At 39.9% G+C, this 27,061-nt stretch overlaps 1 protein-coding gene across 1 annotated transcript in view; it reads left to right on the top strand.

The window, feature by feature from the left end:
• LOC126235696 (hepatocyte growth factor-regulated tyrosine kinase substrate) overlaps positions 1-27,061 on the top strand; it is a 125,502-nt gene that overhangs the window by 24,933 nt on the left and 73,508 nt on the right. Inside the window, exons 3-5 of the mRNA XM_049944447.1 lie at positions 7,565-7,640; positions 21,613-21,801; positions 23,081-23,230. Coding sequence (XP_049800404.1) covers positions 7,565-7,640; positions 21,613-21,801; positions 23,081-23,230 — 415 coding nt within the window. The remainder of the gene's footprint in view (positions 1-7,564; positions 7,641-21,612; positions 21,802-23,080; positions 23,231-27,061) is intronic.

Below are 27,061 nucleotides of genomic sequence, written 5' to 3'. Positions count from 1 at the left end.
GGGTGACAGAGACAACCAAACGAATCCAGGATGTCCACTAGTAATGAAAATAAAGAATGGTAAACACGCTGTCTGTTGTCGAGGCGATGTGTCAAGATGCACGCAATGATTAGACTCACTGGCTGAGCGAGAGGCAGGCGCTTAAATAAATGATCGGGTGCTGCTATTGGCTGCTGGGACCACATGTTCCACTGTGGTGTCCTCACATTAAACATGGGCCAGGAGGCGCATGCCACTACAGCTTACGGCGTGATGGTGCAGAGACCTCTAGGGGTCTTTGACGTCCATGCCGTCTTGCGCGTATTCCAAATTCGCGGTGCGCGGTACCAGAAATACAACAACACGACATTTACAAACACAAACCAAATCAAAAAACACCTTGCCCATCACAAACCACACCATTGTGTCATGGTCAAAGCAGACAGATGGGATCAGGTGCTTAGTTTCACCACACCAGCTCCAAATATACCTGCCTCTAATGACCTCAATGTTGATAGGTCTCTAAACAGTTATCTTTCGTCTTTCCAAATATCCAGGAGTAACACAGTTTAGCTTATTAGTTTTGACAGCAACAGTGTGGTCCACCAGGAATTTGTATTTGAAATTGATACTATCAGGGTCAAGTTTTCCAACACAGCTTTTAGGTTGCTGCTACACATTTGGTATATTCGGTCAGAGTGGCATAGGATGGCAAAAATGGGCCCACTGCACAGCAGCACTTGCATGTACAGTGATATCTGTGTACCCTATTTCTTGTGTTAATGCTTCATATAACTTTTCTTGAATGTCCTCATTACTCTCTGAAATTATTGACTGTAGATGTTACTCCTCCAAACAGATAGAAAGTGTGTTCAAGTTTCTATAATCAGGAGTATTCTCTTCTGTAGTGTCTGCGATTGTTTACTGTGGAACTTATTCAGCATGTTTTAAAGCTTTATGTGATTATTTACTTTTGCTACTAAGTCTTTACAAACTCAACTTATTTGTTGTTAATATTGTGTCAGTTACTATGGGAAGTAGAGCATGTGGGAGAAAGAACTTTTGTGTAGCCACAAAATGATTGCCGGCAGTGTAGAATGTGTTGTTAATTACTGCTGTTGTGCACAGCAATCGACAATACTTAGTTTTGGTACTCATGTTGTGATGATGAAATGAGATCCTGCATAGATGAAAGAAGATTGTCAAAGCTTTTAACCACCTAGTAGATTGTTCTGGAGAAGAGAAAAAGGCATACTTTTTAAAGTCCAGGACTGGAGGTGTTTTTTAGATTACAGTGCATTGAGTGTTAACAAAGCATAGAGAGATGGTTAGTCAGATAGAAGTGTTGTGGAAATAAACAGATATACATGAACTGCTGAAAGGACATTGCTAATCAAAGCAGTAACACAGTAAGACATTCCAACACACTGCCATCAGCCTCTAGTGTCGTTCATTTATGGGATATATATATATATATATATATATATATATATATATATATATAAATTTTTTTTTTTTTTTTTTTGCCCCCCATAAATGAACGACACTAGAGGCTGATGGCAGTGTGTTGGAATGTCTTACTGTGTTACTGCTTTGATTAGCAATGTCCTTTCAGCAGTTCATGTATATCTGTTTATTTCCACAACACTTCTATCTGACTAACCATCTCCCTATGCTTTGTTAACACTCAATGCACTGTAATCTAAAAAACACCTCCAGTCCTGGACTTTAAAAAGTATGCCTTTTTATCTTCTCCAGAACAATCTACTAGGTGGTTAAAAGCTTTGACAATCTTCTTTCATCTATGCAGGATCTCATTTCATCACAACATGAGTACCAAAACTAAGTATTGTCGATTGCTGTGCACAACAGCAGTAATTAACAACACATTCTACACTGCCGGCAATCATTTTGTGGCTACACAAAAGTTCTTTCTCCCACATGCTCTACTTCCCATAGTAACCTGTTAGTTCATACCTATGAAATCCCCAAACCACCTTCCCTACCCTCTGGCTCCTATCCTTGTAACCGCCTCCGGTGTAAAACCTGTCCCATGCACCCTCCCACCACCACCTACTCCAGTCCTGTAACCCGGAAGGTGTACACAATCAAAGGCAGAGCCACATGTGAAAGCACCCACGTGATTTACCAACTGACCTGCCTACACTGTGATGCATTCTATGTGGGAATGACCAGCAACAAACTGTCCATTCGCATGAATGGACACAGGCAGACAGTGTTTGTTGGTAATGAGGATCACCCTGTGGCTAAACATGCCTTGGTGCACGGCCAGCACATCTTGGCACAGTGTTACACCGTCCGGGTTATCTGGATACTTCCCACCAACACCAACCTATCCGAACTCCGGAGATGGGAACTTGCTCTTCAATATATCCTCTCTTCCCGTTACCCACCAGGCCTCAATCTCCGCTAATTTCAAGTTGCTGCCACTCATACCTCACCTGTCATTCAACATCATCTTTGCCTCTTCACTTCCGCCTCGACTGACATCTCTGCCCAAACCCTTTGTCTTTAAATATGTCTGCTTGTGTCTGTATATGTGTGGATGGATATGTGTGTGTGTGCGAGTGTATACCTGTCCTTTTTTCCCCCTAAGGTAAGTCTTTCCGCTCCCGGGATTGGAATGACTCCTTACCCTCTCCCTTAAAACCCACATCCTTTCGTCTTTCCCTCTCCTTCCCTATTTCCTGATGAGGCAACAGTTTGTTGCGAAAGCTTGAATTTTGTGTGTATGTTTGTGTTTGTTTGCATGTCTGTCGACCTGCCAGCACTTTCATTTGGTAAGTCACAGCATGTGTGTGTGTGTCTATATATATAATAGAGGGAAACATTCCACATAGGAAAAATATATCTAAAAACAAAGATGATGTGACTTACCAAATGAAAGTGCTGGCAGGTCGACAGACACACAAACGAACACAAACATACACACAAAATTCAAGCTTTCGCAACAAACTGTTGCCTCATCAGGAAAGAGGGAAGGAGAGGGAAAGACGAAAGGATGTGGGTTTTAAGGGAGAGGGTAAGGAGTCATTCCAATCCCGGGAGCGGAAAGACTTACCTTAGGGGGAAAAAAGGACAGGTATACACTCGCATACACACACACACATATCCATCCGCACATACACAGACACAGGCTTGTTCATTTCACCTATTAAACAACCATTTCGGCCAGTTCTAACAACTTTCGCTTTATTTCCATTCCCATTTTTCCCACATAACCGATCATTTTTTAGCAGCTTCGCACAGGTTTTAACGTTATTATTTCTTCGCCAGACGATTGTTAGCCTCATTTTCATAATCTGCCACCACACAACCAGTCATTTTAATACATTTACACACAGGTTTTTCGAAATTTTCCCGAATTTTTCCACCTTTTAACGTGTTTTGGAGGCAATACAGCTACCCAACCTTTGTTCACATCATTGTTTACCAACCTAAGTTCACCACAGGATCAACATAGCACAGCTTTAACCAGCACTTTTTCGACTTTTTTCATACCAGTACTCCAGTTTTTTTCTAGTTCACCTTTATTTCTCTCCATATATTTTTATTTTTATTTTCACTTTAGCCTCATGTTACACTTTCCACCTTGTAATACCATGTCACCCTCACAACATCCCCACAACGATCCCATTATGTTTTATTTACATTCCCTCCGCAAACATGCCTTTGCCCTAGCCGGATTACGCTCCCATATTTTATTTATCAGGCTCGTCTGATATTTGGCATTACCCCCAAAGACCTCACACTTAAAGTTCCCATCGCTGGCTGTAACCCTTCTTTCCATCAGTCCCTATACCAGTTCCAAACTGAACAATCCATAGCACTCACCCGCCTAATCCTTCACCTGTATATCAACTCAGCCAATGAACACACCCGTCAACTCCTATCCCTAATCAAAGTCCCCAATCTTTCCTCTCCCACATCCACACCGGCTGTTCAGAGCATCCTCTTACAGGCCAACCACAAATTAGAACAGCATGCCACCCTCCACCTCAAAAAACTATCCAATCTCTTGGTTTCCCACCTCCGGAAAGGCAACTCACTTACCCTCCACAACCTTTCCAACAAACCTCAAGCTCCTCTCATTGCACACGGACCCAGTCTCTCCCATCTACTCAATCTCCCACTTCCAGCTCCACTCCCCCCTAAACCTCAAAATTCTAGTCAACACAATCTGGAACCACAATACCCCAATTCAGTTGTTAACCTTTCCTCCAAACATCTCCCCTAATCAGAAACCTCTGTCCTATCCAAAGGCCTCACCTTCGGCCCTACTCCCAGATTCAACCAAACAGCCCTCGTCAAAGATTTACTGTCCTACACTCGTACTCTCTGCTGGAAATATCACTTTGCCACGAAGAAAAATGATCCTAATCCTACTCCTAATGATCCAACTCCCCAAGACACTATCCAAATTGAACCCTGCCTGGAACAGTTCCGTCCTCCGTCACAGCGGGACCCACCTCCTCTTCCTCAAAATCACCCTCTCCAAACCTTCCAGGAATTTCTGACTTCCAGCCTTGCTTCTCAATCCTTCTTAAAAAACCTTAATCCTACTCCCAACATCACCACTGCTGAAGCCCAAGCTATCCGTGATCTGAAGGCTGACCGATCCATCGTCATTCTTCCGGCGGACAAGGGTTCCACGACCGTGGTACTTGATCGTCGGGAGTATGTGGCTGAGGGACTGCGTCAGCTTTCAGACAACACCACATACAAAGTTTGCCAAGGTAATCCCATTCCTGATGTCCAGGCGGAGCTTCAATGAATCCTCAGAACCTTAGGCCCCCTACAAAACCTTTCCCCTGACTCCATCAACCTCCTGACCCCACCGACACCCCGCACCCCTACCTTCTGCCTAAAATTCACAAACCCAATCATCCCGGCCGCCCCATTGTAGCTGGTTACCAAGCCCCCACAGAACGTATCTCTGCCTACGAAGATCAACACCTTCAACCCATTACATGCAGTCTCCCATCCTTCATCAAAGACACCAACCACTTTCTCGAACGCCTGGAATCCTTACCCAATCTATTACCCCCGGAAACCATCCTTGTAACCATTGATGCCACTTCCTTATACACAAATATTCCACACGTCCAGGGCCTCGCTGCGATGGAGCACTTCCTTTCACGCCGATCACCTGCCACCCTACCTAAAACCTCTTTCCTCATTACCTTAGCCAGCTTCATCCTGACCCACAACTTCTTCACTTTTGAAGGCCAGACATACCAACAATTAAAGGGAACAGCCATGGGTACCAGGATGGCCCCCTCGTACGCCAACCTATTCATGGGTCGCTTAGAGGAAGCCTTCTTGGTTACCCAGGCCTGCCAGCCCAAAGTTTGGTACATATTTATTGATGACATCTTCATGATCTGGACTCACAGTGAAGAAGAACTCCAGAATGTCCTCTCCAACCTCAACTCCTTTGGTTCCATCAGATTCACCTGGTCCTACTCTAAATCCCATGCCACTTTCCTCGACGTTGACCTCCATCTGTCCAATGGCCAGCTTCACACACCCGTCCACATCAAACCCACCAACAAGCAACAGATACCTCCATTATGACAGCTGCCACCCATTCCATATCAAACGGTCCCTTCCCTACAGCTTAGGTCTTCGTGGCAAACGAATCTGCTCCAGTCCTGAATCCCTGAACCATTACACCGATAACCTGAAAACAGCTTTCGCATCCCGCAACTACCATCCTGACCTGGTACAGAAGCAAATAACCAGATCCACTTCCTCATCCCCTCAAACCCTGAACCTCCCACGGAAGAACCCCAAAAGTGCCCAACTTTTGACAAGATACTTTCCGGGACTGGATCAGACTCTGAATGTGGCTCTCCAGCAGGGATACGACTCCCTCAAATCCTGCCCTGAAATGAGAGCCATCCTTCATGAAATCTTCCCCACTCCACCGAGAGTGTCTTTCTGCCGTCCACCTAACCTTCATAACCTCTTGGTTCATCCCTATGAAATCCCCAAACCACCTTCCCTACCCTCTGGCTCCTACCCTTGTAACCACCCCCGGTGTAAAACCTGTCCCATGCACACTCCCACCACCACCTACTCCAGTGCTGTAACCCGGAAGGGGTACACTATCAAAGGCAGAGCCATGTGTGAAAGCACCTACGTGATTTACCAACTGACATGCCTACACTGTCAAGCGTTCTATGTGGGAATGGACAGCAACAAACTGTCCATTCACATGAATGGACACAGGCAGACAGTGTTTGTTGGTAATGAGGTTCATCCTGTGGCTAAACATGCCTTGGTGCACGGCCAGCACATCTTGGCACAGTGTTACACCGTCCGGTTTATCTGGATACTTCCCACTAACACCAACCTGTCAGAACTCCGGAGATGGGAACTTGCCCTGCAGTATATTCTCTCTTCCCGTTACCCAGGAGGCCTCAACCTCCGCTAATTTCAAGGTGCCGCCCCTCGTACATCACCTGTCATTCAACAACATCTTTGCCTCTGTACTTCCGCCTCGACTGACATCTCTGCCCAACCACTTTGCATTTACATATGTCTGCCTGCGTCTGTATATGTGCGGATGGATATATGTGTGTGTGCGCGAGTGTATACCTGTCCTTTTTTCCCCCTAAGGTAAGTCTTTCCGCTCCCAGGATTGGTATGACTCCTTACTCTCTCCCTTAAAACCCACATCCTTTCGTCTTTCCCTCTTTCCTGATGAAACAACCTTGGGTTGTGAAAGCTTGAAATTTGTGTGTGTGTTTTTTATTGTGTCTATCTACCAGCGCTTCCTAGTTTGGTAAGTCACAGCATCGTTGTTTTTTATATATATTTTTCCCACGTGGAATGTTTCCCTCGTCTTGAGTCCAGAGACTGGTTTGATGCAGCTCTCCATGCTACTCTATCCTGTGCAAGCTTCTTCATCTCCCAGTACCTACTGCAAGCTACATCCTTCTGAATCTGCTTAGTGTATTCATCTCTTGGTCTCCCTCTACGATTTTTACCCTCCACGCTGCCCTCCAGTACTAAATTGGTGAGCCCTTGATACCTCAGAACATGATCTACCAACCGATCCCTTCTTCTAGTCAAGTTGTGCCACAAATTTCTCTTCTCCCCAATTCTATTCAGTACCTCTGCATTAGTTATGTGATCTATGCACCTAATCTTCAGCCTTCTTATATAACTGAGCATCTTAGCCGAAGTTAATCCATCCATGTTTCATGTAGGGATACAATCACTAAAAATATTTTATGTATTAAAATGCTATGAATAAAAATTGAGGGATAACTATGGCATGTTACCTTTTAGTCACTGAGCAGTACTGAATATGGTAAAGTAATAAACTGTTTGCACTTAGGACTGCAGATAAACCCAAAATAAGTATGGTGTTAAAACTTAAGGTATATTTGGCAGACTGGATTAAATTTAGTGTGAAAGATGTCTTTGAAAGAAAAATTGATATTTTGTCTCTTTTTTTCACCGATTTCTGGTTATCTGATATGCAAGCCTACATGTATGTATTTCATGACAACCATGCATTTAATTTGCTATAATTTCTCTACTTATATTTCAGGCCAAAGTATGCTCTTGCTGCAATTAAGAAGAAACTCTATAATGCAAACCCTCATATTGCAATGTTTGGGCTTCTGGTAAGTTCTCTAATATTCTTTTAAAGTTTACCTTATGCAAAAAGAATTTAATATTTTAGAATTTTTATCTGCCACTTCATGTAGAAGAAGGGAAGGTAGGAAGTAAGAAAAAGATTGATAAGCAGATGCTGTATTTTATTTATTTATTTCTTTATATCCTGTAAATCCAATACTGGGAGGCATTCGTATAGATGTAGAACGTGTCAGAATTATTACAAATAATATAAAAGGAATACATAAGAGTACCTCTTGCAAGAGGATATCTGGTATAAGACAAAATACACATTAATAGATATAGAAAAAATTACATTAAAAAATATGGTAGATCTTAATAGCTAAATGAAAGACACAGTAATGTTAACAGTGATTGTGAGTATCGTAATGCGCAATAGCACATCAAATTAGTAAATGAAAAAAATCAAATACAGTTAACTCTACTGAAATATTCTTGTTCCAAATAGAAGGAATTATCTAATAAATACTGTTTGAGCTGTTGTTTTAAATTTGGGAAGTGCGTGGATAAGTAATGTCAGTGATGGTGGGAGAGCATTAAACACCTTGCAGCTCAGGTAACGGACTCCTTTTTGTACAATAGTACGGTTTTTTTGATTCATAATAGAGGTCCATCTTCCTCCTGGTATTGTGGGTATGGTATGAATCATTGGTTTTGTACGATTGTCCATTTTTACCAATGAAACATAACAGGGAGTAGATATATTGGCATGCGGTTGTCAGTATCCCTAATTTTCTGAAAAGGTTTCTACAATAATGTCTAGGCTGGACTCCGCTCATTATCCTAATAACTCTCTTTTGGGCAATGAATTTTTTTGATAGTGGCTGATTACCCCAGAAAACTATACCATACAGCAATAATGCATGGAAATAACTAAAATAAGCAGTTTTTGTGGTGTCTCGGCCACATACAGTGGAAATAATACGAACAGCGAATGTTGCTGAGCTGAGTTTTTTTGTGGAGGTGCAAAATATGGTCAGACCACTTTATACTGTTGTCAATGTGTACACCCAGAAACTTGGTTGACTCAACTTGTAGTAACTCACTGCCATTCAATGTAATACTTAATTGAGCCTCAATTTCATTCCTTACTTGGAAATGCACAAACAGGGTCTTATTAACATTTAGTGATAACCCATTATTTACAAACCAAGTACATACTTCACTAAAGACAATATTGGTCGATTCCTCAAGATTGAGGTTGGGAGTTTTGTTGATGAGGATAGAAGTGTCATCAGCAAAAAGAGTAAAGTGAGTTTTAAAGCTAGTATGCAAGGGAAGGTCTTTGCTAAAGATGAGGAAGAGAAGGGGGCCAAGTACAGAGCCCTGAGGAACACCACAGCCAATAGAGTCCCAGCTAGATGACACTGAGTACCCCTCAGAGTCGTTCAACATGACCTTCTGCTATCTTCCAGCTAGGTAGGATTTAATCCATGAGCCAATTATACCATAATATTCAGCCTTTGCTAAGAGGATTTCATGATTAACACTATCAAAGGCCTTAGAAAGGTCACAGAAGATACCAACAGGAGATAATTTATTATTAAATGACTCTAAGATTTGATGGGTGAAGGAAAAAATAGCTTGTTCTGTTGCTACACCCTGTTGAAATCTGAACTGGCTACTGTTTAATACCAATTTCTCAAGAATTTTAGAAAAGGTTGCTAAAAGGGAGATAGGCCGATAGCTGGTAACATCGGCTTTATCACCTTTTTTAAAGAGAGGTTTGACAATAGCATACTTTAGTCTCTGGAGCAATCCCATGCTGGATGGATTCATTTAATATGTGGCACAGTATTTTGCTTATTGGCTTATAGCACTCCTTCAGTAATCTTGAAGAGATACCATCTATGCCAACAGAATTCTTGCGGAAGTGAGTTCCTCCTAGCTGTGGGTCAATAAAGAGTAGTGTCTTAAAACATAAATGTTGCCCCTGTGTTACTTTATCCTACTTTATGTCTTATTGTGAAGAAGCATCTGTGTAATAGTTCCAAAAACTAGCAGTTACACTAATGTTTTTCTGTCATTGTTGCTGCAGTTGTTCCTCCATCACCAATAGGTGAAGAGAATCTCCTGTGCTGTCACATATAATGTGTGTGTGTATTATATGTATTCCAACAGTGGAAAATCCGTGCTGGAATAATGACAATGTTATGAAAAGAGTAGATTGCTAATAATCATGTAGAACAGATGTTGTCACATATAGGTGTAACGAAAAGACTATTAAACATGTGAGCTTTCAGCACAAGCTTTTGGCCAAAAGATATTCTTCTAAAGCAGACAATGCTCACACATTCACACAGGAACAGCTCACGCACACATGACAACTATCTCTGGCCACTGATTTTGTTGTCTACTTCAGAAGAAGGCCCGTTGGCCCAAAGTTTTCATGTTTAACTGTCTGCTTGGTGTGCCTGTCTGTGACTCAGCATCTCCTCTATATGCTGAGCAGCAGTTTATCCTTTCCATAACATTGTTAGTATATATTCCGCTATGAAGTGATATAAGATAATGGGATAGATAAAAAATCTACTCACCAAGTGGCATCAACAGAACACACACATAAAAAAAGATTTTACATCAGCAGAAGTAAGAGGAGTGAAGGGAAAGGACTGAAGAGGTTTAGGTAAAGGACCAGAGTTCAGAAAAGTCACCCAGAACCCTGGATCAGGGGAGACTTACCGAACAGGATGAGGAGGAAAGATTGATTGGTGGGGACTGCACTAGATGAGATTTGAAAGGTTAAAGGTGGAAGACAGGGTAATAGGTAAGACAGAGATTACTGCTAAAACACTGTGCACGCATTAATAAGAGTGAAAAGCCAAGTGCATTGTATGTAACAGAGGTGTGAAGGGGATGACGAAAAATAGATAGGTTAGAAAATGAAAGGTGTAGAAAACTAAAATGGAGTGAAGAAAGGAGTGGTTACTTGAAGCAATGCTAAGACAGTGTGACCTGTGCCTCTTTACAAGAAGTGGGCATTGTTAGAGGAATCTATGATAGATTATAATTAGATGAGGAGCTAACTAAGCCACAAATTCAATATAGAATCTGATAGGAATTCCATTGAGCCCTGGAGCTTTGTTCAATTTTAACAACTTCAGCTGTTTCTCAACACCACTGACACTAATTTTTATTTCATTCTTCTTTTCAGTAGTACGAGGATTAAATTGGTACAGTTTGCCTGGGTTTTCCTATGCAAAGGAACATTTGAAAATGGAGTTAAGCGTTTCAGCTTTTGTTTTGCTACCCTCAATTTCAGTTCCTGTCTCATTCACTATGGAGTGGTCACGAACTTTGGTGCTACCAACAGTGTTTGCATACAGCCAAAATTTCTTTGGGTTCTGTGGAAGATTACGCCAATCATTGAAGGCATCATGCATTGCTTTCTTGACAACCCGCTGTGTTTCATTCTGAATCTCTCTATCTATAACTCTGTGCTTTGTTCTACACCTATTAAGCCGTAATTTCTGTTTCTTTAGAAGTTTCTTTACAGTGACACTGTACCATGGAGGTTGCCTCCAATTATGAACTGTTCTACTGGGTATATATCTGTTCAGTGCATGCTCAACTATTCTTTCAAAGGTGAGCCAGAGTTCCTGTGCATGCTCTTGCCATATGCTGAAAGTTTCAGGTTCCTCATTGAGATATGACACTACTGATTTTTTTATCTAGTGTGCTGAACATATGTATTTTGCTGCTTGTTTTAGTTGTTCTTTGTTAATTATTGTTGCCACAACTGCATCATGGTCACTGACACTAGTTTCAATGTGGACACTCTCAAAGTGGTTAGGTCTGCTCGTTGCCACTAGATCCAGTTTATTCACATCATGAGTGGGGTTCCTAACTATCTGTTCTAAGTAATTTTCAGAAAATGCTTTACATAAAGTTTCACAGGATGTCTCGTAACTCCCACCACTATCAGAACTGCAGTTTTAATAATTAATTATTAGATAATAAAGTCTCCACTGATGATTACAGTATGATTGGGGAACTAATGTGCAAGTGAGCTGAGGTTTTCCTGTGTAGAAGGGGAAGAGTTTCAATTTGAGCGACATGGTGTTGGTTGTTGGTGTTGCATAATAACAGTATCTCGTGGAGGGAGCGGAGCAGAGATGGCTCAGGAGTGCCTGCTTCATGGGGCTTTGTCTCAGTAATATCAGGTAGTGATGAATAGGGATCGGTGGAATGTGAAAACCTGAGGGTCATTGTGAGAAGAGGGGTGGCATCCAGAGTGAGGAATTTTATGTTTAGGCTGTTGAGGGGAAGAGGAGGGGGATTTCAGAGCTTAGGCAACATTTAAGGAACAGGTTGTGGGACTTGGCTGGAGGGATGAATAGGAATTCTCTTCTGAACTCACACAAGCTAAGTTTTCAGTCTTATTTATATGTCTGTCGACAACTCATCCCCTCTACTATTCCTTTAGTTATTTATAAAATTACTATTTACATTCAAAAAGTACTTTCAATTACAATACCAATTTTTGGGAACGAACATCAACAAGATTCTTTACATGCAGACCTTTGGATGCTTACCACAGCCATTTATTAAGCGAAGTAGTAGCATGTTTTAAGTTACCGTGGGTTGCCGCATCCTGTGCAGGGTGAGTACAAGCCCTTCCCTGATTACAGAAAATTATATCTAAGGAATGACACCAGATACTACTACAGTATTTACTCGAATCTAAGACGCACCTGAAAAATGAGACTCGAAATCAAGGGAAAAAAATTTTCTCGAATCTAAGCCGCACCTGAAATTTGAGACTCGAAATTCAAGGGGAGAGAAAAGTTTTAGGCCGCACCTCCAAATCGAAACAAAGTTGGTCTATTGTAATAGGAGACACAATTTAGGTTGAATGAATGACGATACAGGTACAGTAGTTTGGTTCGAGTCGGAAGCTTAGCAGTTAAGCTTTACCAGGTAGCCATTGCTATGCGTCAGGCACTCCGTCTGTATTTATACAGGTACCCTTCCTTTTTCACGTGCTTCATCTGGTTTGAATCGGTTGCTTATTTTTCTTTGATCCGATAAGTGCCGTTCTCTTTGTTAAAAGTGTTTACGTCACTTTAAGCTGAAAACGCATTATTGTACTGTCATGCATTGTTTGTCGCATTCTGAAAATGAGTGTTTACGACCTGTCGCTGCTCGAGGCATGGCTTGCTTATGTGCGCACTACCGCCGCTTACAATAAAAAAAAAAAGAGGAATTGTCTCATTAGCGAAACAATGGCAAGAGACTTCTATTTGTTGTTACTTACACTGCTGCTTTCTTTGATAATGATCAACAAGAACCAAATAATAGACTGCATATGATAGATGTTCTGAACAAGAGTTTAGCGAAAATTTTTCTCTGTTTGAAAATCTATGCAGACGCCTCTTTTGTACATTACATTCTGCACAGAAATTAGAGTCATCTTAGAGCTAAAAATCTAATCAATTGCCGTGCTTCATTTCTGATTGTATCACTATTAGGCATAAGAATAATACGAATATAAACATGACATGATATGTATATTCTTCTGCATTTGCTGTTGTCTCACACTAGTTTCGTAGGTTATTAGGCAGACAGGATTTAAACGAGATAGCAGCAAACACGAAAGAATACAGGGCAAAATGTTTATATTCGTATTATTCTTATGGTGAAGAGAATACTGCATGTGATTCACAATTCATAAAAGTTCCTATTAGCAACCATCTCGTCTCACAGGAAAAAATTCAGAACGTAGAGTTGGCCATATTGACAAACATCCCAAACAGTCTTGCCAGTCGGATTGAAACGCTGCTGCATTCGAAGGTGAACAATACGGAATTTGTATTTACTTCGTTGTATAATGTATGAAAATGCAGTGGTCGAAACTCGGGGCGGAGAAAAAAGCTCGTCTTCCACCTTTTTTTTTTTTTTTTTTTTTTTTTTTTTTTTTTTTTTTTTTTTTTTTTGCACAGAGGTTTTGATGCCAGTATTTATTTTACCGGAAAAAAGTGCGGCTTAGATTCGAGTAAATACGGTAATCATTTTGCTGGAACTGGTAGCTTAACTCTCAAAGTATTTTGTGGACACACTTCCGCATGTGCTCCATTTGTTGTGTGTAGAATGTCTAGGGGACACTCAGTTGCTCTCCATGTCTTTGACAATGTCTGTTCTCTCACCACCTCTATATTATTTGTGTTTGTCCTATAAGAGTTTGCTCATCAGGAACTGGTGAACTGAACACTTTATCGTTAATGTAACCCAACCAAAAGGGTTATGTCTGGTGAGCGTGGTGGCCACAATGTTGGACTGTCTCTTTCAATCCATTTGCCTGGAAAGGTTTCATCCAAGAACTAATGAACAAATAAACCCTCAGTGTGCTTTTTTGAAGATTTTGCAGTCTGTGAAACTGCTACTACTCAGTGAAGTAGCTCATCATCATGAGGCCAAGTGTACTACCCATTACCAGTACTCCCAGCAAGAAAAAATTCTTGGCAGTATTGAGAATTGCCCAGGTCCTCCACTTACAGCCATCTACACTGTATCCCGATCTATAAATGGTATTTGTGTTTGTAGGTTATGTTACCATATTATCTCTCTTACTTGTCTCTGAGTGATCTGCCTTTACTAAATCCAGTCTGCTTTTTACTAATAATAATTTACAAGGTTTTTTTTTTTTTTTTTTTTTTAAAAAAAAAGACTGCTATTTAATATTGACAATATTATGAAAAGGATAGACTACTACTCACCATGTTGAGTCACAAACAGGCGCAATGAATAGGCTACCAAATACGTAATCTTTGGAAAGTGCGCGCGCGCGCGCGCGCGCACACACACACACACACACACACACACACACACACACACACACACACACATTTACACAAATGCAGCTGACACATGCATGACCACTTGTAACCTCCCCCTCACTTATCGACCTTAATGACAGCGAAAAATTAAACCGAATGTACCTAATGGAAATTTGGGAAAAGCAATCGTCACCGAAGTTCATCTGTCAGTAAAAAGGGAGGAAAGGGTTACATCTAAATGAAAGGAAAAATGCAAATGAAACTGGTGGAAATTAATTTTGAAAAGGGGTAGAGTTAATAAAGAAAGTAAATGTGCGGCCGTTGCGTTAACAATTAACTAGCGGTAATTAGATATTTGAGATTTGGGGGAAATTACGGTCGCCAGTCCTATGGACAATTACTATAATAACTGAAAAAGAAAGGTTATTACACATATAATTAGCACTAGAAGCGTGGCAACTGAAGGTTGACACATGTAGTGTGAAAACTGAAAGTTTGTCAGAAGTAATAAATTTCGCTACACTCTGACTTAATTTAGCAAAAGAATTAATAAAACCAGAAAATTGAAAGTTAATTTAGTGACTGAAATTAATAGTGAGATTTGTTTCTGAAGCACATCGAAATTCAGTAAAATACGGTTAGTCTTGGGCTACCTCAACAATCATTTCAAAAGCTACTTGAATCTACGCAATTTAGAAATAAGAGATTTAACTTTGAACTTGAATTAAATGATTCTGAACAATTAACAATAGTAAAATTTAGTAAGTACCAAGCTGAGCTGCGATCACAGGTAAGCTAAAATATGGTAACAAAACTCGCACTCTTAATTTGTGCTTGTGTAATCTAAATATTGTAGCCAGCTATGAATACTTTAACTGAACTTTGGAATTAGAGCAGTGAAATGGAATGATATTACTTTAATGCTGGCGTCTGAATTTCAACGACACTCGGGTTCATTTCGGAAAAGGAAGGGACCCTGCTTGGTAATGGAATTGGGACAATGAGCAACAAAGGTTCGTGCTAAGTTGCTGTAATTTTGTGATGCAACAATTTTAAAAGCTGAGGTCTGCCATACAGTTCTAAAACTTGCTTCCAGTCTTCCTTGTTGGTTGATTGAAGGTTTGAAGCCATCGATCGAGGAGGTGGCGACAGTCACTCATTGTCGGCCGTCGCTGTTGCAGAAGCTGGATGTTGGCGCGCCTTCTTCTCGACACGGTCACCAGACGAAACGGGCTCTTGATGTGCGCCAGCTAATGCTTCCCGTCCGCGACACCGTGTCAGAAACTATCATAGCAAGTCGAGCGCAATTACATGCTGCAAAACCCCGAAAGTGGGGCAACTCGCGGGAGCGTCACACAACACACCTGCTCCACCGCTCTACTCCAGCCAGACTCCTCCTGCCCGCACTCCATGCGGCAGAGTTAACACTACCAAAGATCCTAAACACTTTGGTTCTCCACACGACCTATCGATGTATCCATTCGATAACATAGTTTTCCTTAGGTCAGACCCAGCGTATAAATACAAATAATATTCACAAAACAAACCAATTATACATCAACATAAATGCATAAATATGTAAAGACACAGAAATGTCATATCTTCAGGTAACAAAATAAAGAAAAAATTTATAGTGCGATAGATGGAAATAGGAGGATATGCATTTCCGGCATTACACACTGTCTATGTCTGCCGAGGCCAGACTGTGAGCAACTGTACATAACGGGAGAACCAGTCTGGGTGGTGGGGGTAAGAAGGGGGCTGGGGTGGAGAGTGGGAGGGAGAGCTGGGTGCAGGTGGGGTTCGGTAAAGTGCTGTTTGTGGCAGCATTCAGGGACGAGTTGGAGAGAGGATAGGGAAACTGGGTGCAGACAGGAAGTTAGACGGAGGACAGATGGAACGGGGGGGGGGGGGGGGAGGGGGGGGAGACACTTACAGAATAGAAGGCTGTGGAGTGGGAGAAGGAAGGGATAGGTGGGTGAAGGACAATGACTTGAAGTCCCTCTTGAAGAGGGTACTGGCACCTCCCTAGGGAAATCCAGGTGCTACCTTAAGGCATCTTGGCGTGCCCGAATAAAAGACTCCCCAGGCCTCGCAGCCTAATACTGTCGGGGTTGAAAAAACAAGAATTGTCAAAGAGAGGCTGAAAGAGGAGAAAACAGAAGTAGTCTTACACAAGTAAATGGAGGCAATGTCAGATGTAGCTAAGGGCCCATGGTGGTTGCCACCCATGGATTTCCAATACTATCTTACCTACTGACCATTCGGGCATGAATGACCCTACCAAGAACATAGCTCCTGCCAGCATAGCTCTGTGGATCATTAAAGTACAGACCTTAATGGAAGATAGATGTATGTACAGGAAGTGTCTGCCGCCTAAGCAGGGGGCAGAGTAAGAGGTAGCTGTGAGAAATATTTGAAGTGGAAGATAGGGGATCCAGAATAAGAGAAAGAGATTGGGGGGGGGGGGCAGCTGGTGATGAGATGATCTATGGTGGAATAACTTTTACGCTATAGGTACTGCAAATAATTTTAACTTGGAGAGGCAGTTATAGCTTAGATCATCTGAAAATTGTAAATATTTTTTACCGTGACATGCTTATAGTCAGTAGGTGCTCAGTACAAAGCATTAAACACACAGTTGAGTTGTTGGCTGCAATGCATAGGAGATGTTGAAATTTTCCTTTACATTCCTATCAATCAAAATTACTTAAATTTATTACATGAAGGAGAAATGGGTTTCAAATCCCAGTACAGGCAGCCAGATTTGAGTTTCCTTTGTTGTATAATACTTCAAAAGGGACAGTTTTTTCATATTTGTGTAAAGTGATGACAGGCCTGATGTTAGATGTTGTGAATGGAGACACTATATGACAACTCGCTAGGGAATGGTCCAATCTGACATGTCGAAAACTACTCTGAAATTTTGCACACAGGAAGAATACACCAAAAGAAATGCATTGTCGTGATTTTAGCTGCTAAGATGCACTGCAACTTTTTTTTAAAAATGTTGAAGTTACTCCTCTGTGCCACACGAAGAGCAGCTTATTACGGCAGTTTGTACAGCCACTCCTGTCAAGCATGGAATTGGCGAATAAGCAGACACAGTCATGACGAGAACACAGTGTGTAGTGCAAAGTCGAAAGTGCACACACGCGAATTTTAAGCACTTTAACCATACCAAAAAATATCTCAAATCATTATTTTTTTGAAATCTTGCTGTTAGTATCATCAGCTAAACTGTTGTAGGTGTAACTGTTACACAAGTGACTAGCAGAGAAAAGAAAACAAGGCTGTGCATGAGGTTATATTACTGACAACTTCCATCAATCAGAACTTTAAATTTGTTGACATGAAATATTTCATAACAATTTGTATAGCACAGTTCTTGTATTAATGTTTGAATAATGTATATTATTTCCTAGTCATCTCAAAAATGTGAAGTATCTATTGGATGCTGAAAACTGACATTTTCCGGGTACCAGGCACAACTGTTGAAAGACAGATTAATGCTTTCAGGCATTTCACAGCAATTACTAGTTTTATTTAGACAAAATGTGCATGGGGTAAGAAATGGTCATGGCTGTTGTTCTGCATATTGTGCCGTGTATGAGGCATACTTGATCAAATTCACTGTTCTGCTATTGAGTGAGGTGGCACAGTGGTTAGCACACTGCATCTGGCCATCCAAATTAATGTTTTCTGTGATTTTCCTAAATTCCTCAGGCAAGTGCTGAGATGGTTCCTCTGAAAGGGCGCGGCTGATTTTCTTCCCCGTCCTTCACATAAATACGATGTTGTGCTTGTGCTCTCTCTCTCTCTCTCTCTCTCTCTCTCTCTCTCTCTCTCTCTCTAATGACCTTGATGTCGACGGGTCGTTAAACCCATTCTTCCTTCATTTCTTCTTTACTGTTTTATTGATAAACCTGAAATGACAAGCAGATGTTGGGAGTTATATAACCTGACAATTTCTGGAAAATTCCTTACATTGGTGAAAAATTTCCTTATCATGCGACTGAATCACACTATTAGTTCTGAATTGCTCCTGAATTATATTAACTGTCTTTTGTCATTCTTCTAAAGACAGAGGTGGTGTTATGTCCAGACCAACATTCCAACAAAAGCAATGAATTATTTTCTGCAAACGCTAAGAAGACATTTCAGAGGTAGTATTGAAAAGTCTCCTCTCTCATTTCTCCAGATTTTGCGGTTTCAATTACAAGATTTTTGCTACCAAACAGTAATTTTTGGTGCTAATTTGCCTTGAGGTTCCTGAAGATAGACATAAAGCTCACTTGTGCTTCAAGCTTGTGCTACAAACTTCAATAGAAATGATGTTTGGTTTGCACACGTTTCTCACGCGAACCCTGACTGTCTTTATACACAGCATTTTAGGAGATAACGAGAAGGCTTTTTTTTCCCCCCTCTCCACATCAGCTATAAATTTCTCTATTGTGTTACCTATTAATGACATGTTTGCTTCTAGTAAACTTCATGATTTTGCAACTTCTTTTTCCATGTAATTCCCTGAATCCGATTAACCAGATCAAAGAAGCACGGAAATCTGTAATATTCATCTCATCTGCAGTTCAGAGGGCCCGTCTCGTAGACGTTCCTTGGTAATGGTGCAGGACTCTTACGAGCAATTCTAAATCCTTCAAATAATTTTTGTCACTTTTGTGAGTTTCATTAAAGTGCATATTTTGTTTTTTGTGCATATCTTTCTTCCATTTATACAGTTCACATTCAGAGTTCAGGAAATGAAACCGGCTTTGCACACTGCTTAACTTTAAACATTTTTTCCTACCTTCATTTAACCAGAAACGGAAAGCTAATACTGCACATGTTTTCTGTGGTCTGGGAAGGTACTGTATTAGCACAACAGTCATCGTTTGAACCCAGTTCATGCAACTGTTAGAATTATTTTCTATTTCTTGTAATTCTTCCTCCAGAATTTCTAGTGAAATGTTGACATCAGTTGAATGAATGTCAAAGAAATTAACTAATAAATATCACACGTGTAGGTCTTCATGTGAAGTAGGTGATTTCAATTGCATACTACGTTCTTCAGATGTCATCTTCGCAGTGTTGAAAACATTAGTTGGATTCCGCATTACTGTGGAACTCGGGAACATGCATGAAGTCAGATGCTATTAACAGGCAAATGCAAAGGAAACCCTCAGAAAGTTACTTCAGTTTTATCACCATCGTTAACACTTGGCAATACTACAATGGCAACTGTAAATTATTGTGGATATTAAATGAGCTGCATATTCTGTCAAACAGCAGTCATGAACGACTGTGTCAGAGAAACTATAAGTGGAAACTGAAATTTGCTTTACAAATTAGTTGTGCTGTCTCCTGTTGATCAATATGCTGTCAACCAAGACTATGTGCCTGCTGTATTGTCTGCTACAGCTATGGTAGGGATGTGCATTTCTCTAACCATATGGTGAGCTACAGTTTTGTCAGTTTTTGACTGTTTCTTAAGTACTTGCAGTGTGCCATAGCAGCTAAAATTTTAACTTTGTATTTCTTTCAGTGTGTGCTTCTCGTATAAAAAAAATTCAGTGCAGAGTTTGATGCGTCAAATTGGACTGTTCACTTGTCAATACAGCACATCCACCGAGCAAGGTGGCACAGTGGTTAGCACATTGGACTTGCATTTGGGAGGACAACGGTTCAAACTCACATCCGACCATCCTGATTTAGGTTTCCGTGATTTCCCTAAATTGTTTCAGGCAAATGCTCGGATGGTTCCTTTGAGGGGGCACAGCTAACTTCCTTCCCCATCCTTCCCCATCCTTCCCTAATCCGATGGGACCAATGACCTCACTGTTTGGTCCTCTCCCCCAAATCAACCAACCAACCACACATCCACCAATGGCAATTATATTTCTTTATTCTGGTTGGGAATGCAAATTAAATTGAGTATTCAGTCTACAGTGTAGTAAAAGACAGATTGCTACTTACGATAAAGACGACACATCAAGTTGCAGACAGTCACAATTAAGATACTCACATGAAGCTTTTGGACATTCAGTCACAGCCTTCATCAGTAAAAGAGAGGCACACACCCTTCACTCACACAAGCAAGCACACCTCATGCACACTTGATTACTAACTCTCAGGCTGATTCAGTCTCATACATAATATTCTATACCCTCTGTTAGGTGCTATAATAATTTTTATTGTGTGTAAACTTTTTAACCAGTGGCTTTCAGAGAGAAACTTTAAGGTTCAGTAAGCAGATCTCTGTATAGGTGGCAAAAATGAAGACTAGATAGGTCTTGGCAGGATAGCGTTAGTGAGTTGCTCCAGTGGCAGACACTACAAGATACACATTGTGCATCACGGAGTGGTTTACTATTGAAATTTTGAGACAGTACTTTCTGGGAAGAGTCAGACAACATATTACTTCCTTCCACATACATCTTTTGAAATGATCATGACAAGAAAATTTGAGAAATTAGAGCTAATACAGAGTCTTACTGTCAGTCATTCTTCCCATGTGCTGTCCACGAGTGGAAAGGGGGGAGGGGGGAGGAGGGGGTACCAGAGGTACCCTCTACCACAAACCATCAGGTGGTTTTCAGAGTATTGATGATGTAGATGTAGAGGAGCAGAGGAATGCCTGCAAAAAGTTTTCCACATGACTCGTTAGTGCAGCAGTTTGTGTTCTGTGTTCTCCTGCTTTCGTTTCCATTATAGCCTTATGGTGTCCTGTGATTTAATGTTCTGGACATTGTATCTTTCATTTTGATAACTTCAGGATTTTACTGTGTCTTCTAATTGCACTTGAATTTTAAAGAATGGGCTTTCAATGAGAAAAATTATATGTAGTTCATAGCTTTATTGGGCTATTTTAATGAGTCATGGTTTATCGCTCTGAGTTTCTTGTAGACTGTGCAGGTGTGATGCTTTGATTTGTAAATCAGCCTTTATAGTGAAACTCCATTTGCCATTATTTGTTAATTGGTTGATTTTTGTGTATATTGGCTTGCTCTATTGGGAAGACATAGATTCTGTACAAACTAAACTTGTGATTTGAAGGGTTAGCATTTGTTGTTGGAAAAACATTGGGAAGATCTGGTGTTCAGTTTTTATTAGTATTTCTATTTTTTCTGAGTACATTGGAGTGCTCTTTTTTGTGAAATTAAAAAAAAAATGCTTTTGTATCCAGGTTTTAGAATCGTGCGTGAAGAATTGTGGTCACCTTATCCATGATGAAATTGGCACTAAGCAGTATATGGAGCAGCTGCGTGAATTAGTAAAAACAACAAACCATGAAAATGTTAAAAACAAAGTATTAGAAATGATTCAAGCATGGGCTTATGCCTTTAGAAATAGCCCAAAGTACAGAGCAGTACAGGTGAGAATAACATTTTTATTTTCCACATAAATGTTTCTTAATATTAGCAATTAATTTAATATCAGGATTCTTTTTTTTTTCCTATTCAATTCTTGAGTTGATTTGCTGTAGATCTTTTACATTTTTCTATTTGTACCCAATGTCTTTGTATGATGGTTGCTGTTGCAGCCTTTATCTGTCATCAGTTGTTCAATATATATATATTCCTTCCTGGGTCTTGCTATGCTGTTTTTTTACTTCTTCTGTACCTTTCAGTATTACTTCACTATATTAGCAGGTCTTAAAATGGATCCTGTCCCAAGTTTCTTCCCTCCACAGATCTAGTGTCATTTCCACTTTTTCAGCACTTCATGTATTACTCTTTTCACCCAAAACACCAGGATTCAATGATAGCACCATGTTTGTGTGATGGTTCCTATTCTTTTCCTCTCCAGGTCTAACTCTCATACAATAGTATGCTCAACAAAAAATGTTTCTAGTAGATTATTTTTAATTTCTACTCCTATGCTATTTGAAATAATTTCCTCTGCCTGTTGAACTGTATTGCTTGGTTATTTCTGCTGATAATTTATTTACTCCTCCTGCCACCAGATTCGATATTGCAATGTGACAGTAAGTAAATTCTTTGTCCGATTCAAGGCAGTTTTTACTTCTATACCAGTTTTACTCACACCTGAATTTATGCTTTTGTTTAGCTGTTGGTTGTATTTTCTTTTTAATAGTATGTTCTCGCTCAGTAGCAAGACTTTTTTGCTATTCCTCATTTTTGTCATTACTGGTATGTTTGCAAGTCTGTCTTCATTTGTATGCATGTTTCCACTTATGTAGGCCATACTCTAATGTCATCTGTGCCTTTTGTAAGTAAGCGCTGAATAATATAATTCACATATTTCTGCATATGTATGCAGTCGTGTTATTAAATGCTAGTGGCTACACATAAATAACTGTAGTGTTATGTAGGATACAACTTCGTTTTGTCTCTCTTCATTTTTTCATTGAACTAAATATTTTTTGTTAATTAATACATACTGGTGTTGAAGAACATTTATCATTGTGTGGAAAGAAAAGTTGAGCAGTGAAAAATTGCTGTAATTTGTTTCTATGCAATATTGTAATTATGAGAAAAGTTTTCAAACAAACATTTGTTTTTCAAGCCTATGCAATATTTTATGCTCACATAGGAATCTTGTCCTTGATATTTATAATTAATTTGTATCCAGAACTGGCTGTATTACTGTGATGAAGGTATTTAGCTACAGGAATCTTTTCAATATTGCAGGACACACTAAATATTATGAAAACTGAGGGCTACAAATTTCCGGTTCTGAAAGAGAGTGATGCCATGTTTTCTGCAGACACTGCTCCAGAATGGGCAGATGGTGATTGTTGCCATCGTTGTCGTGTTTCATTTGGAGTGGTTCAGCGAAAGGTAAGCTTCACTCTGTATAGCTGTTAGTTTAAATTGTAACAGATAAAAGTTTTAACTCCAGTTTGGTAATGGAATTGGTCCTGTCATGTTACAAAATTATTTCAGTGTTGGCAGAATCATTCAGGAAAAAATGTTATTTGAATTATTAAAGTTAATTTGTTCAATTTGATGACTGTGCTGCTTCATATAAAAAGTTATCATATTTAACAAACTAGGCTTTCTACTTTTAGAATTCCTCAAAAGTTAAGCCTCATTTGTCAAACTCATTCCTTCACAGTTACACTGAATTGACAAGCTTCAGAATTTGTGTGGGATGACTGTGACAGAAATGTATTATAAATTCAAGTAGCCCTATTGTTAGTACTTGATGTTTTTTATATTTGTGGGAAAGACTAGCGGAATGTTTGTTGAATAGAATTTTCATTTATGGTCATGACAGAAACATTGTCTTTTATACAAAAATGTTTCCATATTGTTAGTAAAGATATTTGCAATACTGGAATTGTAACTGAGAACTTCATGTCAGCTAATGATTTTGTTTTTTTGTCAGGAAATTGATTTGTGGATTTCTGTTTTTTGTCAGGAAATTGAGTTGTTTAAGAAGTTTCTGCACTTTATTACTGCTGTATATAAAATGTGGAAAACAAAAACATCACCAAATTGTTACTGATCAGTAAAATTATTTAATTGTTGCATTGTACTTAGCTAGCTGATTTACAAGTTTATTGTTTGAATTTACGTGGCTCATGGTTTTAGGAATGGTTTTGTCTTGTTAAGTTCACTTGGGCAGTTCACCTTGAAGTGCATTATATTAATCCTCTGGGCCAGTCTTTTCCAAAGTGAAAGTGATCTTTGTCTCTTTACCCTTGTCACTCTGACAAATTAGTCTATTCAAAGAAATTGATGAAGGTAAGGTGTACATCACATAAATTTCCAATCCCTGTCCCTCTTTTAAGTACTTGTAAACAGTTCATAGGTGTCTTGGAGTGTTCCAGGCATATATCTTAAAATGTAATATTGTATGGTATAGTAGATAAGATCAAGTCCAGCACTTAGAGATTTTGGTGACATAGAAATCAATGTTCCTTTTCAGCTGCACTCGTATCACTTATACCCTGTAACTCATCTCCTGCAATGTGGCTCAGCTGGGAAATTATTACCAGACAAAGTGCATAGAGCTAACAGTAATAAAAATAAATAGTACATTACTGTCTTTCTTCGCACGTACAGGGTGGTCCACTTAAATGTTTCACCTCAAATATCTCTGGTAGAGCAATAGATATTGAAAAACGATTTCGTGGGTATGAGTGTAAGGCAGGGCTGTTAAGAGTAAATACTATGCGACATTCTAAAATGTAAGCAAATATATGTTTCAGCTCATATTTACGTTTTTGTGAAAGTAAGATTATGTACATCAATCACATTGCGATTATGAGCAGTGTGGCATTCACACTTATGTCTTGAGATGGGCAACAGCGATGCATTTAATTTATTTCAAGTGTCAACTCCATTTTACAATTTCTCGGGATGTAATTGACGTATTGTGGTGCGACCAGTGCCATTCTTTTTGTGGTTTTTCATGTTATTGATTTGCTTTAGAAATAGTACGAGGTGCCCATTTAAAAAACATAAGTCTTTGTTGAAACTAATATTTGTTCATGTTATAGAATGTCTTGTAGTATTTATTATCATGTGAAAATGTTTTTTCATTATCTATTTTTGTTTCAGAGATATTTGCACTGAAGTGTTTAAGCAGGCTACCCTGTATGTTGGATGTAATGTCTTTTATTGTGCAGTTATGCCCCTAGCTTTCAGACCTGTGAATACCGTTGGTAGCTGCCTTCTTCATTTCTGATTGGATAGCACGTAGATTCCCATTGGCTGCAGTTTCTGAAACAGCTATCTGGTGTGTATGTGGTTGTTTTCAACTCGTGCAAAGTATTAACCCCTCAGGGTTATCACTTGACAGTGTAAATTAAATTATTTCCTCTTCATTGAGCCTTTCTCCTTTTTTTGTGGGAGGGGAGGGGAGGGGAATGGAAGAGATCTGTCTGCTGAGTGGTTTTATGCAGGCTGCCATGAATGCCACTCTTGTTCCAACCTTTTCATCTTAGAGCAGCAGTTGCACATAACATCCTCAGTTATTTGTTGGATGTATTCCAATCTCTTTCTTTCCCTACGGTTTTTACCCCCTCAAGCATAATTATTCCTTGATATTTTAACATCTTCTTCTCACCAATTCCGCAGTCTAATCTAATTTTCAATATCCTACTGTGGCATATGTTAAATGCTTAGAGTCTCTGCTTTTCCAGATTTTCCACAGTCCACGATTCATTTCCATACAATGCTGTGCTCCAAATATACATTCTTAGGAACTTCTACCTGAACACTGTTCAGGCCAAAATAAAGTGCTTGGGAAGTTAATGGAATATAAACAACAGAAAGAATGAAGGTAATGTTTCATCAAATAGATGAGTCAGTAGGATGTAAAGAAGACTGAGTGTTAGACTTCATGTTTTGTATTTCTCTTGGTAGTTTGTTGTTTACATGTACGAGGTGTCACAATAAAGTGAAGAGACTGATGTGAAAAAAAATGTTGCTTACCTTTTTAGTCAAGTCTAGTGTCTCCTTCAAAGTAGTTCCCTTCTGATTGCACATACTTTTTCCCGTGCTTCTACCATTGATGGTAACATTTCTGGAACTCATCTTCTGTAATATCCTCCAAGACCCTCATCACAGCTTTTTGGACATCTTGTGTTGTTTGAAAATGGTGTCCCTTGACCGCCATTCTGACTCTTGGAAATCGAAAAAAGTCGCACGGAGCGATATCTGCTGAATAAGGCGGCTGTGGTAGTACTGAAATTTGTTTTGAGGTTAAAAATTGCTGTACTGACAAAGCAGTATGGGATGGCGCATTATCACGATGTAGAATCCAATTATCAGCAATGTTGGCATGGACACGAAGAACTCTTTTACGAAGTCTTTCTAAAATTTCTTTTTAGAAATATTGGTTAAATGTTTGTCCAGGAGGCACCCACTCTTTATGAACAATTCCCTTGGAATCAAAGAAGCACACAAGCATGCATTTCACTTTGACATGCGAGCTTTTTTTGGTCTGGTTGGTCCCTTTGAGCACCATTGGGAACTTCAGCGTTTTGTCTCTGGATCATACTGAAAAAACCAACTTTCATCACCAATAATAACACGGCTCAACAATTCTGGATTGATTTCAGTTTGCTCTAACAGGTCGGCTGCCACATTTTTCTGTTTTTCTCGCTGTCGTGGTGTGAGACTTTTGGGGACCATTTTTGCACAAATCTTTCTCGTACAAAGATCTTCAGTTATTATTAGATGAACCATTTCTCGATTGACGTTCACTTCTGCAATTATTTTCATAGATAATCTTTGGTCAGATCGTAAGAGTTCATGCACCCTGGCCAAGTTGACATCCATCCATGAGGTTGATGGTCGTCCGCTGCGGTCTTCATCTTCAACTTTCATTCTGCCTTCACTAAACATTTTATGCCATGAAAAACTTGAGCTCTTGACAGAACCTCTTCTCCGAAAGCCTTCTGAAGCTTACCGTAAGTTGTCGTCGCGTTTTCACCCAATTTAACGCAAAAAGAAATGGCATACTGTTGCGCAATATTATGCAGTTCCATTTCTGTGACGAGAGACAGAAACACATGTTAACTTATTACAGCACAACTCACGACTGAGCAGTTGCATCGATGTGCCGCTTGGACTAGAAGCAGCTTATAGACAAAGGTTAAACATATTGTGCCTGCGCAAGCCTGCAGGGTTCCCACATCTTGCAAAGAAAATCAGTCT

The sequence above is a fragment of the Schistocerca nitens genome, chromosome 2 (genome assembly GCF_023898315.1).
Source record: "Schistocerca nitens isolate TAMUIC-IGC-003100 chromosome 2, iqSchNite1.1, whole genome shotgun sequence".
Lineage (NCBI taxonomy): Eukaryota > Metazoa > Arthropoda > Insecta > Orthoptera > Acrididae > Schistocerca > Schistocerca nitens.
This window is presented reverse-complemented; position numbering and strand designations above follow the sequence as displayed.